This window comes from Microtus ochrogaster, unplaced genomic scaffold (genome assembly GCF_000317375.1).
Source record: "Microtus ochrogaster isolate Prairie Vole_2 unplaced genomic scaffold, MicOch1.0 UNK47, whole genome shotgun sequence".
Classification (NCBI taxonomy): domain Eukaryota; kingdom Metazoa; phylum Chordata; class Mammalia; order Rodentia; family Cricetidae; genus Microtus; species Microtus ochrogaster.
The window spans coordinates 1,041,721-1,057,453 of record NW_004949145.1 but is presented as its reverse complement, the minus strand read 5'-3'; the positions used below and the strand labels follow the sequence as shown (position 1 = coordinate 1,057,453).

Below are 15,733 nucleotides of genomic sequence, written 5' to 3'. Positions count from 1 at the left end.
AGCAACTTATTTCCAATGCCCATGTAGCCCTCGAGAGTGGGCAATCCCTAGCTCTCATCTGTCTCTTTGGATCTGCCAGTCTGAGCCTTGTGTGCAAATGGGATCATAAACACACAGCCTTTTCTCTCTTAGCGTAATGTTTGAGGTTCACCCCTGTTTCAGCACATATTAGTACTTTGTTCTGGTTCATTACTGAGTAATTACATTATCTGGCTAGACGTCTTTGTCTCATTTATCTTTTATTAACAGGTGGGTATTTGGGTTGTTGTACTTTTAATGCATTGCTGATGTGGGCAGTCATGAACAGGTTTTTGGATTTTTTTTTGTTTTTTGTTTTTCAAGACAAGGTTTCTCTGTGTAACAGCTCTGGCTGGCCTGGAACTCACTCTGTAGATCAGGCTGGCCTTGAGCTCACAGAGATCCTCCTGCCTCTGCCTCCCAGATTAAAGTCATGCACCACCACTACCTAGCTTCATGAATAGGATTGGGGGTGTATATTTTTATTTCTCTTGGCTATAAATTTATGAATGGAATTGGTGGGTCATTTATAAACTACACTTTCTTATAATTTGTATATTTTATTTTACGTGTACGAGTGTTTTGCCTGCATGTTTGTATGTATGTACACCATGTGCCTGCCTGATGCCCATGGAAGCCAGAAGAAGGCATCAGATCTCCTAGGTCTGACTTGAACATCTGAAACCTCAAAGCCTACCCCACCTCCCCAGTGACACATTTCCTCCACACCTAATAGTGCCTTTCCCTATGGATCTATTAAGGGCCATTTTTATTCAAACCACCACAAACTCTGACTGGCAAATCTGACAAAGGGGATGTTTAGATTGCAGAGCTTGGGGCCATGTAAGATCAAATTCTTTCACTTTTTAAATCCTTAATGGGTCCAAGTTGCTGTTTTTTTGGTTATTTGTGTGTGTGTGTGTGTGTGTGTGTGTGCATGTGCATATGTGAAAGTTAATTTCTTGTATAGAAATTATTGTATATAACTACATTATTTGCTTCTTTAATCCTTTTTAAAAATAGTTGTTTATTTTTATTTTATGTCCATTGACATTTTGCCTGCATGTATGTCTGTGTGAGGGTATTGGATCCTGGAGTTACAGACAGTTGTGTGCTGCCATGTGGGTGCTGGGGATTGAACCTGGGACCTCTGGATAAGCAGCCAGTGCTTATAACCACTGAGCCATCTCTCCAGTGCTTATTTCTTGCTTTTGTACACTTTTGGCCTCAAAGCCTTGAGTGGAGGCACAGCATAACAATGGGTCACAGAATGGTGGCGGTTTAGAGTGAGCTAAAGGATGATCACTTACAACCTTGTCCCAAGAGCATTTGACCCTATGTTCAGAAAAGTAATTTATTCTGTAGAGTTAGTGTCTTAGGGCTTCAATTGCTGTAAAGAGACACTATGACCCCAGCAACTCTTAGAAAGAAAAGCATTTAATTGGGGCTGGCTGAGAGTTCAGAGGTTTAGTCTATTATCATCATGACGGGAAACATGGTGGCTGGAGAGGTAGCTTAGAGTTCTACATCTGGGTGGGCAGACAGCAGGAAGAGAGAGAGTGCCACTGGCATGTCGTGGGCATCTGAAACCGCAAAGCCCCTTCCCCAGTGACACACTTCCTCCAACAAGTCCATACCTCCTAATAGTGCCACTTCCAAAGGGCTATGGGGGCCATTTTCATGTAAACCACCACAGTTAGTTTAAACGCTATTGTATATAACTCAGTTTTCTTCTTCTCTTTATAACATTTAAGCCATCTCTCACATTTAACCTTCAGCACAGAATAGTCTGACACCAGAGGGGTGGAGGTTATTCCAGCACCAAACAATTCTTACTTAGATATTGGACAGACTTTGCAATTCTGACACTACTTACCTGGGTCAGTGTCGGAGCCAAAGGTTAATTATAATGGGATCTGTTTCCCTCTTCTGATGTGTGTCAAGACAGGTCACTCATATACATAAAATAACTAAATATTAGAAAGAAAGAAAAGGGGAATCAGGAGAGATTCAGGGGAAAGAGTGCAGAATGCCTTCTCTAGGAATGCTGCTCCCCACATGTTCAGCGACCTCTGTGCTCTCTGAACTCCTGCTTTGGGCTTATAAAGACCTCATTGCATCGGTTTGGTTGGTCGGTCTCTCACTAGCCCTCTTGTGAGGTTAGGGGACTGGATGAGGTCCAAGCTTGAATCACTGTTGGTTTGTTGATTTCTCTGGCCCAACCTGAAAAGCTCCCCTGTGCACTTGCTATCATTAGGATATGAGAGACCCTAGAAATCACCATGTCTACCTTCTTCCCTGAAATGAAATAAATGAAATTTATGCCCTGACAATGCTGAAGCATGCATGGGCAGCCCATATATGGAGGTTCTATGGAACTTGTCCATATTGGGTTTCATGGTCTAAGTTGATGAGGACGACTGACCAGGTCTCTTCCTCAAGAGGGTACCAGATCTCATTAAAGATGGCTGTGAGCCACCATGTGGTTGCTGGGAATTGAACTCAAGACCTTTGGAAGAGCAGGCAGTACTCTTAACTGCTGAGCCATCTCTCCACCTTCTTCCCTACCCTACCTCCACTCTTCAGCTACCACTCACATTCTGTGTATTTCCATTGTGATGACAAACCCGCATTTTATTGACACAGGGCATGGCTCCTATTCCAGTGGTGCCCATGTAATGACCACTTCCCTTATTCGTCCCGTGTCCAGGTCTTGCCTGCCGGAGGCCAAATATCATCACCTTGTTGGAGAAAGGGAAAGCACCATGGATGGTGGAGCCATCAAGACGGCGCCGGGGCCCTGGTGAGTGGCTGAGGACCAAGGCCTAGGTCTTATCCTTCAAGTTGCAGAAGGGTGCACGAGTAGTACATTTACTGGGCTGTCTGTAAACCACAGAATATGTCATACACGGTCCTGAGAGTTGGTAATTCTAAGAGGAAGACTGTAGTAGAAGTAGTATCTGGTGACAACCTACTTCCTTCTTATTGTATCGTCATAGGGCCGGAAGGGTAAGGAACACTATAAGGACACTAATCCCTGCCTGATTGAGTTCCAAGAGCTTTTACCAGGTGTCCTAGAAAAGTGGGCATTCTGCCTGGGATAATTGTTAGAACAAGTGCCTGCCCCTTTAAGGCAGTGGTCACTCTTAAGAGGCCAGCCCCTACCACCTGAAGAAACTCAACTCCAGCTTGAACCCCTCCCTAGGGCAGAGAGTTAAGGAGCCATTCTGTGCTGTGGTCTTTGTAGCGTCTAAAGTATATCTTAGCCAGTGCCAGGAACCTTCCATGCTTTTCATCAGATATACAGCGTAAATCCTGTGATATAAAACTTTCTGCTACTCCTTGAAATATTATAAAAGTCAGATATTTTCTGGGTTTGAGAGAGTTCTCTAAAGATCGCTCTGGGTACTTCTCTGAAGAGGCTCCTCTGGCCTCCTCCCAGCCACACATCTCATGGTTCTTGTCTTGGAGGCTTTCATTGTGTGAGTGCTCTCCCTCCTCCCTCCCTCCTCCCTCCCTCCTCCCATCTTCTCACCCTGTCTCCTACTCTCACTTGAAAAGAAGAACCTCTCCAGGTAAAACCTCTTCTTCCATTTAAGACCCCAAATGATGTTTGGCTCTCACATACACTGAACCATTTACTATCCCACACTCTTCAGGCCTTGAGGTCTGATTGTGTCTCGAGACTTTCCTAATAAACTTTACTTCATAGTGGTGTGTGCCTCGTATCTGTATTCAACAGTCACGAGGGCGCTTCTTCTTTGAGATGTTACCTGAGAGCTTGCCACTACACATGGCAAAGCCTCAGGCCTGTGCAAAGAGCTCAGGTATAACACCTTAGGGCAAGAATAACAAATGTTCATTTAGTCTCTGCTTGCTGTCAGGTATGCTTTGAGGTCATTTCCTCCCAACAGACTGTAGTGGGTGGAATTAGTACCGTGGCATCATAGGTGAATGGGGCACTGCCATCCAGAGAGGTCCTGTGATTTGATAGACCCAGAATCAGAGCTCAGTCTGCCTTTGTACCCAGAAATTCAGGTCTTCATCCTCCTTGCCTCTGACACCCCATGTCTGTGCTTTCTCATTTGTGATCAGAAGAGGTATCGGCTGGTCTCTGGTGACAACACTCTTGATAATGCTCAGATTTGAATGATTCTGTTATTTCTTAAAAAGTGTTCATCATGCCAGGCATGGTGGCGCACGCCTTTAATCCCAGGACTCGGAAGGCAGAGGCAGGCGGATCTCTGTGAGTTTGAGGCCATCCTGGTCTATAGAGGGAGTTCCAGGACAGCAGTGCTATTACACAGCAAAACCCTGTCTCCCAAACAAAACAAAACAAAACCAAAATGTTCATCTCTTCTGTAACGTTTCGTTTTGGCTGCTAGTCAGTGACTTCCCTTGGCAGATAAATTCCTCTTTGGCTGTCCCAGGTAGACATCATTTAGTTTGAGTCTTTGAGCTAGGTACAAACCAGGGAGAAAGGCCACTGATGTGCAGCCTTTAGTGACTGAGAGCATCTAAATGTGTTTTATCACTTCTCAGTCACTAACAGATACTGAGTGCAGCATAAAGAGAAGTTTAATTTGGTTCATGATTTTGAAAGGTTCAGTGCAGGGTGGACTGGATCTAATGTGTTTAGGCCCAAGGGAAGGCATAGTGGTGGGAATGTGGAGCAAGGATGGTTCAGTCACATGATTGCCAGGAGGGGTCTGGGGACAAGGTGTATCTTTTCTAGACACACCCCTGTAACCTACTTCCTCCACCTGGGTCCAATTTTTTTTTTAATTTGTTTCTTTGTTTTTTGAGACACGGTTTCTCTGTAGATTTGGAGCCTGTCCTGGAACTAGCTCTTGTAGACCAGGCTGGCCTGGAACTCACAGAGATCTACCTGTCTCTGCCTTCTGAGTGCTGGGATTAAAGGCGTGCGCACCACCACTCAGCTAGGTGCAACTCTTACTTCTTACTCTCTACCACCTCTCAGTAATGCTAGCATATAGGAATCTATCAAGGGATTAATCTACCACTGAAAGCATATGGGTCCTTATTGTCTAATCCCCTGTTAGCGATTAGACCCACCAGCTAAGGACCAAAGTCTTGAATACACAAGCCCTTCTGGGGAATGTTTTCATGTCCAAACCCCAGGAAGTTATGTAATACAAAGAAGCCAGAGCAATACCAACCTGTCAGGCAAGGTGCAGTTGCTGGTACAGCAGTGCCAGGAAGGTTATGAAGGTAACCAGACACTTTCTGATTGGGTTTGAGCCCTGTTCCCCTGGAGGGAGTTTATGTCTTGTACTATAATCTTGCTCAAGAGTTTATGGCTCAAAAGTCAAGGACTCTGGGGAATGGGGACAGCTGCTACTATTTTTTTTTTTAAAGAGAAGATGTCGAAAAAAAAAACCAAAAAAAAGAGAAGATGTCGACACAATGTAAATGGAAGGTCCTATCTTCATTTTCCATCTTCATCTTGACACAAGAAGAAATTTTTTATATGACATAATGCTGCTTTAAGTCACAGATGAAATTTAGCCATGTTACATAAGGTTCAGAAAAAGCAAAAGTTAACAACTAAGGCTACCTAGTTATCGATAAGTAATTTTTACAAAAGTGATGGTCATGGCTGTGCACAGTTTGTATAGTTTGCTTTTGTCACGTTGTATTTCGTTTCCACTTGGATTCTAATTTCTTATTAATAGGAGTGCAGTTATGTAAGTTGTTCATTTTAGTTTTTTCCGCCTTTGTTGTTTTGAGTCATAGAAGTATACATGAGGGCCTGCTTGTGGGCCCCTCCAGTCCTGCCCAGTTCCCATAGCTGGTAAGTCCCAAAGAAATTCACACAGAGAGTCTATATTAATGATAAACTGATTGGCCCAATAGCTCAGGCTTTGTATTAGCTCTTATAACTTATATTAGCCCATTATTCTAGTATATGCTAGCAACATGGCTCAGTACCTTTTTCAGTGTGGCAGGTCACATCCTGCTTCTTCCGTGGTCTGGGCAGGACTGGGGGTGGTGGAAGCTTCCTTCTTCCCAGAATACTCCTGTTCTCTCTGCCCCACCTCTACTTCCTGTCTGGTTTTCCCGCCTATACTTCCTGCCTGGCTATCGGCCAATCAGCCTTCATTTAAAACATAATTGACAGAATATAGAATTGTCCCACACCACTTAGAAGAGTGACTAGATTCAAGGGTCATTCTCTAGAGATCTCCGAGTTGCTTTCCAGAGTTGTAGTGTTGCCAGGAAACCACCAACTGCAGCTGCCTCTCTAGGGCTGGATCCCCAGCTGCCTCTCTAGGGCTGGAATCTCAGCATCCTCTCTAGGGCTGGATCCCCAGCTGCCTCTCTAGGGATGGATCCCCAGCTGCCTCTCTAGGAATGGATCCCCAGCTGCCTCTCTAGGGATGGATCCTCAGCTGCCTCTCTAGGGATGGATTCTCAGCAGCCTCTCTAGGGATGGATTCTCAGCAGCCTCTCTAGGGATGGAATATCAGCTGCTATCCTAGTTGCTGGAGGAGTGAGCACAACCCCCGTGACTCCCAAAAACCTGTACCCCATGCCTCTGGGTCTCAGCTCCTTGACTAGTCCCTTTGACAGTTTAGTGTTTTTCCTTTTACTGCACTGCAGTATTTGTCAGCCTTACTAACACTGCCACCCTTTAATACAGCTCCTCATGTGGTGGTTACCCCAGCTGTATAATCATTTTATTGCTGCTTCATAACTGTGATTTTGATACTGTGATGAATCCTAATGTAAATATCTGATATCTAATATGTGTCCCCTGTGAGGGGGTCATTTGGCCCCCAGAGGGGTTGAGACCCACAGGCTGAGAAACACAGCAGTGATGGGTCAGAGCCGAGTCTAACCAGGAAGGAGAGTTAGCAAATGAGCGCCATCTACAGAACTGCAGCGTAATGGCAGTTCAACGTTCATTTTCACTAGCTTAGAAAAAGGATGGCGCACCTTTTTCTTTCTTGAGGGAACTGGAGATAGCTCAGTGGCAGAGCACTTGCCTAGAGTGTACAAGGCTTTGACTTAGTCAGCAGTGCCTGAGAAAATAAAGATGTTCTCAGTAAATCGATAGCAATCAGTTTATGGAGCGCTTGCTAGGTCCAGGTTCTGTGCCAAGGCCTGCAAGTTCATCATCTCTTTTATCCTCTCCAATGATGGTGGAAATCTTTGTCATCCCAATTTGACAAATGAGGATCAAGACCCAGGCTAAATACCTTGCTTAGGATCTGTGGAAGAACCAAGGGGTTCATTACAGATAGATGGCAATGAGCCACCATGTAGTTGCTGGGAATTGAACTCAGGACCTCTGGAAGAGCAGCCAATGCTCTTAACTGCTGAGCCATCTCTCCAGCCCTTCTGTTACTTTTCCTAATTCCTCCTTTTACCAGAGTGTAATTCTGGCATCCTGTTCTCCTGTTAGTAGTTGTGATAGTTATTACCAGATATTAAACAGCTGCAGGATTACAGAACTTTTCCCAGCATTCATGGAGTAGCATGTGCTTCACTGCTCCTGACTGTCCAGACTTGAGAAAGGTAAAGCGGCCCTAGTCTGTATGTTGCATAGGGCTGGGTCTATTTGTGATGATCTGTGATACTGTAATATAGTGTAGCTCGCCTCCTGTCCTAATTACTGTCCATCAGCTGTGGTAAAATGCTCTGAGAGAAGCACATAAGGGGAAGTCACTGCTCCATTGCTGTGAGGAGACGCCATGAGCAAGGAAACCCATTAAAGAAAGCCTCTAACTGAAGGCTTGCCCACAGTTTCAGAGGGCCAGTCCAGTCCCTCACCAGTGGGGCAGACAGCAAACAGGCATTGAACTGGAGCAGTAGCTGAGGGCTTTCCATCTAGATCTGCAGGCATCAGGCAGAGAAAATCTGAGCCTCCTGTGGGCTCTGGAAACCTCACAGCCTGTACCTCTACCAGAAAGGCGTCACCAACTCCTCATGGCCATGCGTCCTTGTCCCAGTCTCACTAACTGCTGGCTAAGCATTCAAATATATGAACCTTCTGGGGTCATTCTCATTCAAACAACCACAAAAGGGTTAATTTTGGTTTGTATTTTGAGTTCATCACAGAGAAGTCACAGACAGCAACTTGAGACAGCTATGAGAGCCAAGAAGTTAAATTAAGGATGGTTGTGCTTATTGAGTGTTTTCTTTTAAAGTAAACATGAATATCTGACATATACATGTATATATATATATATATATACACACACGTGCGCGCTATGTACACAAACATAACCCTTTTTTTAAAGGATTTATTTATTTATTATGTATGCAACATTCTGCTTCCATGTGTACCCACACACCAGAAGAGGGCACCAGATCTCATTACAGATGGTTGTGAGCCATCATGTGGTTGCTGGGAATTGAACTCATGACCTCTGGAAGAGCAGTCAGTGCTCTTAACCACTGAGCCATCTCTTATGTAGCCCAGGATATCACCCTGTGGAACGTCACCCGCTGTTACCTAACAGTTTGCCGGGAGAGGGAGACAAACATCTACTCGCCCCAGTCAGGGAACAATGACAGATCAACATAAGGATACCACCAAAGTCCAACTTGATGGACCAGGGTGTTTTGTTGAGGTTATTTGCAGAAATGACTCAAAGACGGCTATGTCATCAGAAGCCCACCCCAGAGTGTATTGTGTGACAAAGCTTTTCACTGGGAGACAGCATACACACCTACTCACCCCAAATAGGGACCCCACAATAGATCAAAGTACGGATACCACCAAAGTCCAGTTTGGTGAACCACTGAGTTTTATTGGGGTTCCTTACAGGACTGTGGGTCAGGGGTTACTTACAGGAGCAGACATGATGACTCAGAGGCAGCTGCATCACCAAGGCCCATCCCGCATAGGTGACACCTCACAAAAACTAGCAAACTTGGAGCACATCACACAGCCTACAGGCCGCTCAACAGGAGGGAGCGTGTCCTTTGCAGGTGACTGTTAGTACATTCATGTTCTCGGGCTTCGGTATTCAAGAATGTGCTTTTAGGATTTATAACTTTATAGAGGTATTCACAATGAGTATAATCCAATTTTTCATAACTTTACCAAGTTTGATGTTACCATAATCCAGTTTTAGATGTTTTCATCACACGGGTAACATCTCTTACCCATTTACAGTTGATTTCTATTTCCACTTTTAATCCCAAGTAACCACGCCTTTTAATTCCCTTTTATGAATTTCACATAGTGAAATACATTTAACTAATGAACAGTCTATGGAGTTAAATGTATATGTTATAAAATATATTACATATATAAAAGTGATTTATTCTCTTTCAAACTTCAATGTTTCCTGAATTTCAGTTACTAAATATTTCTGGAAAGCCCTGTCCTATGTCTGTTTCCTGTTGCTGTGATTAATACCCAGAAAACAGCATCTTAAGAGAGAAAGGGTTTATTGGTTCGCAGTTCTAGGTTACAGTCCAAGCAACTAGCTGCTTTAGGTCCACTGCTAAGAGCTGAGAAATGCGTTAATGCATGCATTGCACAGCTGGCTTCCTTCTTTTTATTCTGTGTGGAACCCAAACCCAGGGATGGTGCTGCCCACGGTAGGCAAAGGTAATTATGACATTCTCAGATGTTTTTCTTCCGGGGGTTCTGGATTGTGTCACACTGATGATTCAAAGTAATCACCACAAAGCAAGAAGGCCATTAATAAAGAAATCTCTAAAATTTGAGGCCAACCTGGTCACAAAGTGAGTTTCAGGACAGCCAAGACTGTTACATGAGAAACCCTGTCTCAGAAAACAGACAAAAGTAGTCAGCACAAGACTTAGTACAGTAGTGGGGTCTAGAGAAAGACACATTGCTCTCTCCTGTTAGCATTGTGCTGTTATAACGACTAATTATAATGACTCCTTTTTATTACACGAGCTTCATTTAGTCAGCACAGGAAACTAATTCTAACTTCCTGGTGTATTTCAGAATCAGCGTCTAAGTGTGAGACCAAGAAGCTACCAACAAGTCAATGTAACAAATCTGTGCAAAGTATTCATCAGAAACCAGTTTCTTCACAACAAAAGGTCACCACTGGGAAGACAAAACAAAACAAAAATTCATTTGTAAGAAAGCCCAAGAAAGGACATTCAGGCAAGAAATCTTTAAAGTGTAATAATTGTGGAAAAACCTTTTTTCAAAGTCTGTCTTTTAAACTTCATCAAGCCTTTCACACTGGAGAGAGGTCTTACGGATGCAGTAACTGTAGACAAGTTTTCAGACAGATCTTATCCCTCATTCTTCATCAGAGAGTTCACAGTCGGGAGAAAAGCTACGAATGTGATAAATGTGGGGAAAATTTTCATAAAAAATTAACTCTTCTGATACATAGGAGAATTCATAAACGAAAGGAAAATTTTAACCATGAGAAGGCTCCAGGTTCATGCCCATCTCTCAGTGTACCCCATAATAATCACATGGTTGAGAGTATTCACCAGTGCAGAAAATGCGGGAAAGCCTTCAGCCGAATGTCATCCTTTATACTTCATAAGAAAATTCACAGTAGAAAGAAAATACAAAAGTGTAGTAAATATGGGAGAGGCTTCAAAAAGAAGACAGTCCTTGTAAATAAAAGAATTTGTACCGGAAAGAAAACTCATGGAAAAGGGAAGGCCTTACACCAGAGTCCCCAGCAGAGACCTTGGCACTTAGAGCATCCTTTTACGTGTAGGAAATGTGGGAAGTCCTTCAGTAGGATCTCACCCTTAATGCTTCACCAGAGAATTCACACTTCAGGGAAACCCTACAAATGTGATAAGTGTCAGAAAGACTGCAGACGCCTTTCGACCCTTATTCTGCACCTGAGAACTCATAACGGGGAGAAGCGGTTTAAGTGCAATAAATGTGAGAAGGTCTGCCATCGCTATTCATCCCTTATTCAACACCAGAAGATCCACAAAAGGAAAAAGAAACTCATCGAATGCAAGGAATGTGGAAAGATGTTTTGTGGCATTAAAAACCTTAAAGTCCATCTGAACATTCATTCAGAAGAGAAGCCTTTCAAATGCAATAAATGTAGCAAAGTTTTTGGCCGCCAGTCATTTCTTACTGAACATCAAAGAATCCACACTGGAGAAAAGCCCTATCAGTGTGAAGAATGTGGGAAAGCGTTCAGCCACCGGATATCTCTGACCCGACATAAGAGAATCCACAGTGAAGACAGACCTTATGAATGTGACCAGTGTGGGAAGGCCTTCAGCCAGAGCGCTCATCTTGCCCAGCATGAGAGAATCCACACTGGAGAGAAGCCCTACGCGTGCAAGACGTGCAGGAAGTCCTTCACTCAACGCATATCCCTCATTCTGCACGAAAGAAGTCACACTGGGGAGAAGCCCTACGAATGTAACGAGTGTGGGAAGGCCTTCAGTAGCGGCTCGGACCTTATACGGCATCAGAGAAGTCATTCTCTGGAGAAACCGTATGAATGTAGCAAATGTGGTAAGGCGTATAGTCGGAGCTCATCTCTGATTCGACATCAGAGCACACATTCAGAGGAAAAGTCCTGACGTTGCTGCTAACTACAGAAGCTGAAAAGGATGTCAAAGAAGTGTTCAGAGGCATGGGGAATGTGCGTGAGTGTTCTCGACTTACGATGTATGTCCTGATAAACTCACCCTAAGTTGAAACATTTAAAACAGAACTGTATTTAGCATAGCTACCCTACCAAATGTGATTGTTTAGCAGCGCAGTATAACGTGGAGCCCAGTTGTTCTCAGCTGATCCTGCTGCCCAGCATCTCGAGAGCAATCATACTGCTTATTGCTCATCTTCAGCCTAGCAAAAGACCACAATTTCTAGCCTAATGGATATTGCTTCCGTGCCATCACAATGCTGAAAAATCCTACATCAGAAATCATTAATTGGAGGGAGGGAACTATCTGCCTATAAAATGTTTTGTGTCTTTGGGGCCATTTTAGGATATCCTCCCCTTGAAAGCCAAAGCACAGAAGTAGTTGGCGGATTTTGAACTGAAGATCTGAAATCAGCTGAAGTACGCTCAGGATATTGGCCCACAGTTTTTCAGTTGCTATTTTATTTCCAGTGTAGTTTTGAGGACAGTTCACTGGATTTATACAATCAAATGGAACTGTGACTCCATCTTTCTCTAGATGGTGCTTTGAGCCCAAGTTGAGGTCCCAGGAGAATGGAGTGTTGAGTCTGTTCTCAGAACTGTAAGTAAAGACTAACAGGCAAAACAGGAAACAGCTGGGCTGTGGTAGTACACACCTTTAATCCCAGCACTCGGGAGGCAGAGGCAGGCGGATCTCTGTGTTTGAGGCCCAGCCTGGTCTACAGAGCTAGTGCCAGGACAGGCTCCAAAGCTACACAGAGAAACCTAGTCTCGAAAAACCAAAAACGAAACAGGAAACAGGGTTCCTCTTCTCCTGACAGAAATGTGTTGGGATGAGAACAGAGAAGTGTTAAAATAGTGTTGCCAGTGGTGTGCTGCAGTCAGTAGCACACTGACTCCGTGGATGCCAAGATGCACTGAGAAAATTTAGTGTGATTAAGACAGGCTCGGGGTTGCGTGGGCAGGAGAGACTGGAGAATGGGGAACTTCAGAGCAGGGAGAAGTTATTTTTTACCTTTTTATTTGAACATAAATTGTCTATATTTATATAAATAAACAGCATTTTCATGTAATATTGCTAGTTGTTGTACAAAAAGTAACTGTTTTTATGGCTTGAACATTTGTGTTACCCCAAAACTCATATGTTGAAGCTCTAACTCCTCAGTGTGATATTTGGAAATGAGACTAATGAAGTCATGTTGTGGATGGGCCTTTTTGATAAGTGTATTGATCAGAGACACCAGAGGGCTTGATCTCTTTCTATACTGTGTGAGAACACAGACGGCCATCTGCAAACTAAGAAAAAGCCCTTACCACTGACCAGTGTGATACCCTGATGTTGGATTTCCAGCCTTTGGAGGAACTGTGAGAACCTCATTTCTCTGTAAGTCAACCAGTCTGTGATAGTGTGTTGTAGCACCTCGAGGTGATAAATTCATGGAAGTACTCCTGGGGTAGTGTACTGGCTGTTTCCCTTTGAGCTATCCAACATGTTCAGTGTATTTTTCTGTCCCTCTTTCCAGCTTGTGTACGTTGTATAAGAAATAAAGTCCGAATTCTTCTGTGTGATTCAACTGTATACAGTCAGGCTCTTTTGTATGAGTTTTCCTTGTGCAAAAGCTATTTAGGAGAACACCTGTTTCTTGTTAAGAAAAGTTTATAGTGTTTGACCAAGATGGTCTAATTTTGACCACAAGTGTTGGGGTTTGAATACGAACTGTCCACCATAGGCTCATCATCTCTAGCTGGCAGGTGACTCTGGGAAGTTTTGGTGAGGTGTTACTGGAGGAACTAGATCATGGGGGTGTGGCTGTGTCTTTGAGGGGTTGAGTCATGCCCCACCCTGTCTTTTAAAACAATTTCTTAAGAATTTAAATTTAAAATTTTATTTATATGTATAAATTTATGGTAGCAGAGGCGGACCCACAGCTAAACATTAGACCAAGCTTAGGAAACCCTGCAGAAGAGGGGGAGAAAGGCTTGTAGAAGCTGTTAGGGTCTGAGCGAAGCCCCCAAGGAAAGACCAACAGCCACATATGCAGTAACAAGAGCACTTTATTATTTTCAATGTTGGGGTGGCACCTGGTGACCCTCAAAGCAGGTCATGAGCTCCTTTTTTAGCAGAGTTAGAGGAATTCCAGGGAGGAGGGATTAATCTGGGGCTGATTGGTGGGGGAAAAATCAGCATGGGACTGATTGATGGGAGGTCCTAGTGGTTAGGGACCTTCCAGCAGCAGGGTAGGGAACACTATCTTTAGTTATCAGGAGACTGGGGGTGCCTGCTGAGCCAGCATAAGGGGGCTGTGGGGTGCCTGAGCCAGCAGAAGGGGCCCTGGGGTACCTGCTGAGCCAGCAGAAAGGCTGTGGGGCGCCTGCTGAGCCAGCAGAAGGCACCTGCTGATCGGTTGCTCCTAAGCTGTGGTTTTACTGAGCACAGTCTGTTGAGCTCTGTTCCATTTAGTGAACTGAAACTAAAACCTAGTCTCTATTAGGGCTACCAGGAGAGCCTGTCTTGGCTCTGCTCTGCTGCCCCCACCACAAGCCCTCTCAGGAGCCAGAGGGGTTGAAGTCAGAGAATCAATTGAGCAGGACACACAGGGGCTCAGAGACTGAAGCAGCAATCACAGAACCTGAATGAGTCTGTGTTGGGTCCTCTACGTGTTATGGTCGTTTAGCTTGGGGGTTTTGTGCGACCCCTAACAGTGGGAGTGGGGGTGTCTCTGACTCTTTTGTCTGCTCTTGGGACCCTTTTCCTCCTACTGGGTTGCCTTATCCAACCTTGACATGAGGTTTGTGCCTAGTCTTATTGTAACTTGTTATGCTGGTTTTGGTTGCTATCCCTGGAAGGCCTGCTCTTTTCTGAAGAGAAATGGAGGCACAGTGGATCTGGAGGAGAGGGGGAGGTGGGGGTACTAGGAGGAGTGGAAGGAGCAGGGAGGGGAAGCTGCAGTCGGAATGCATTGTATGAGAGAAGAATAAAGAGTTTAAAATATTTTATATGTATGGATGTTTTGCCTGCACCATGCATATGCCTGGTGCTCTTGGAGACCAGAGGAAGGTATCCGATTCCCTGAAGCTGGAGGTCCGGTTGTGAGTCACCATGTGGATGCTGAGAATTGAACCTCTGCTCTAAACTGCTGAGCCGTTTCTCCACCCCCATCTCCCCTTTCACGTCAACAAATTTATAGTATTTTGTTACGGCAGCTGAAGCTGACTAATACATTGGGGAGCTTTCACAAGAGCCTTCTCTACCTCTTCCCTCTCCCCTCTCTCTTCTAATTACCACATGAGAGTTCTGCCCTACTATGCTGCTCACCCTACTATGATGGATAAAACCAAAATAAATCTTTCCCTGTTTTGCTCAGGTATTTTGTCTCAACAATAAACAGTCTAATACAAGTAAGAAAACAACCAAAACTTATGGAAGTTCAACTTGCAGGCAGGGTAAACGCAGCTGGCATGCTGTTTAAATGTTAAATTTTCAGATCTGTAAACAAAAATAAGGTCATTGCACAGAAGAGGTCAAGGAGAGGCACATTTTCCTCCTTCCCTGTCTACCCACCTTCACCTCTGCCCAAATCTTTGTCCTCTAATCTGGCCAGAAAGGCTGGCTCCAGGTCAAAGGTGTCCCATCTGGGATGTGGCTCAGTGGTAACAGAGTCCATGTACTCCACTTTTCTGTGACAAACACTGACCAAAACAACTCAGAAAGAAAGAGTTTATTTGGCTACACTTGCAGGGCATGGTGGGTCCATCACTGAGAAGTCAGGGTAGGAACTCAGGCGGCAGCAACTGGAGAAATGCTGTTTCCTGGTTCCCAGGCTCATGCTTAGCTAGCTGCCTCGTATACCTCAGGTCATCTTGCCCAGGGAATGGTGGTGCCTACCCATAGACATCAATTTCCAATTAAGACAGTCCTCCACTGCTCACAGTCTGATCTGGGCAATTCCTCAGATGAGACTCCAGATGACTCTAGACTACACGCCTGATTGACCTGAGTTCAATCCCTGGGGCCTACATGGAGAAAGGAGAAACAATTGCAGCAGGTTGTCCTCATACACATACAACAAAATACAATTTTATAAAGGATATAGAAGATTGAACTGCCAAAAAGACAC

General features: G+C 44.4%; 1 protein-coding gene across 1 annotated transcript in view; it reads left to right on the top strand.

Moving 5' to 3' along the window:
• Znf667 (zinc finger protein 667) overlaps nucleotides 1-13,184 on the top strand; it is a 21,081-nt gene extending 7,897 nt beyond the window's left edge. Inside the window, exons 4-5 of the mRNA XM_005369288.2 lie at nucleotides 2,729-2,821; nucleotides 9,974-13,184. Of these exons, the coding sequence (XP_005369345.1) occupies nucleotides 2,729-2,821; nucleotides 9,974-11,550 (1,670 nt within the window). The 3' untranslated portion in view covers nucleotides 11,551-13,184. The remainder of the gene's footprint in view (nucleotides 1-2,728; nucleotides 2,822-9,973) is intronic.
• The last annotated feature ends 2,549 nt before the right edge of the window (nucleotides 13,185-15,733 follow it).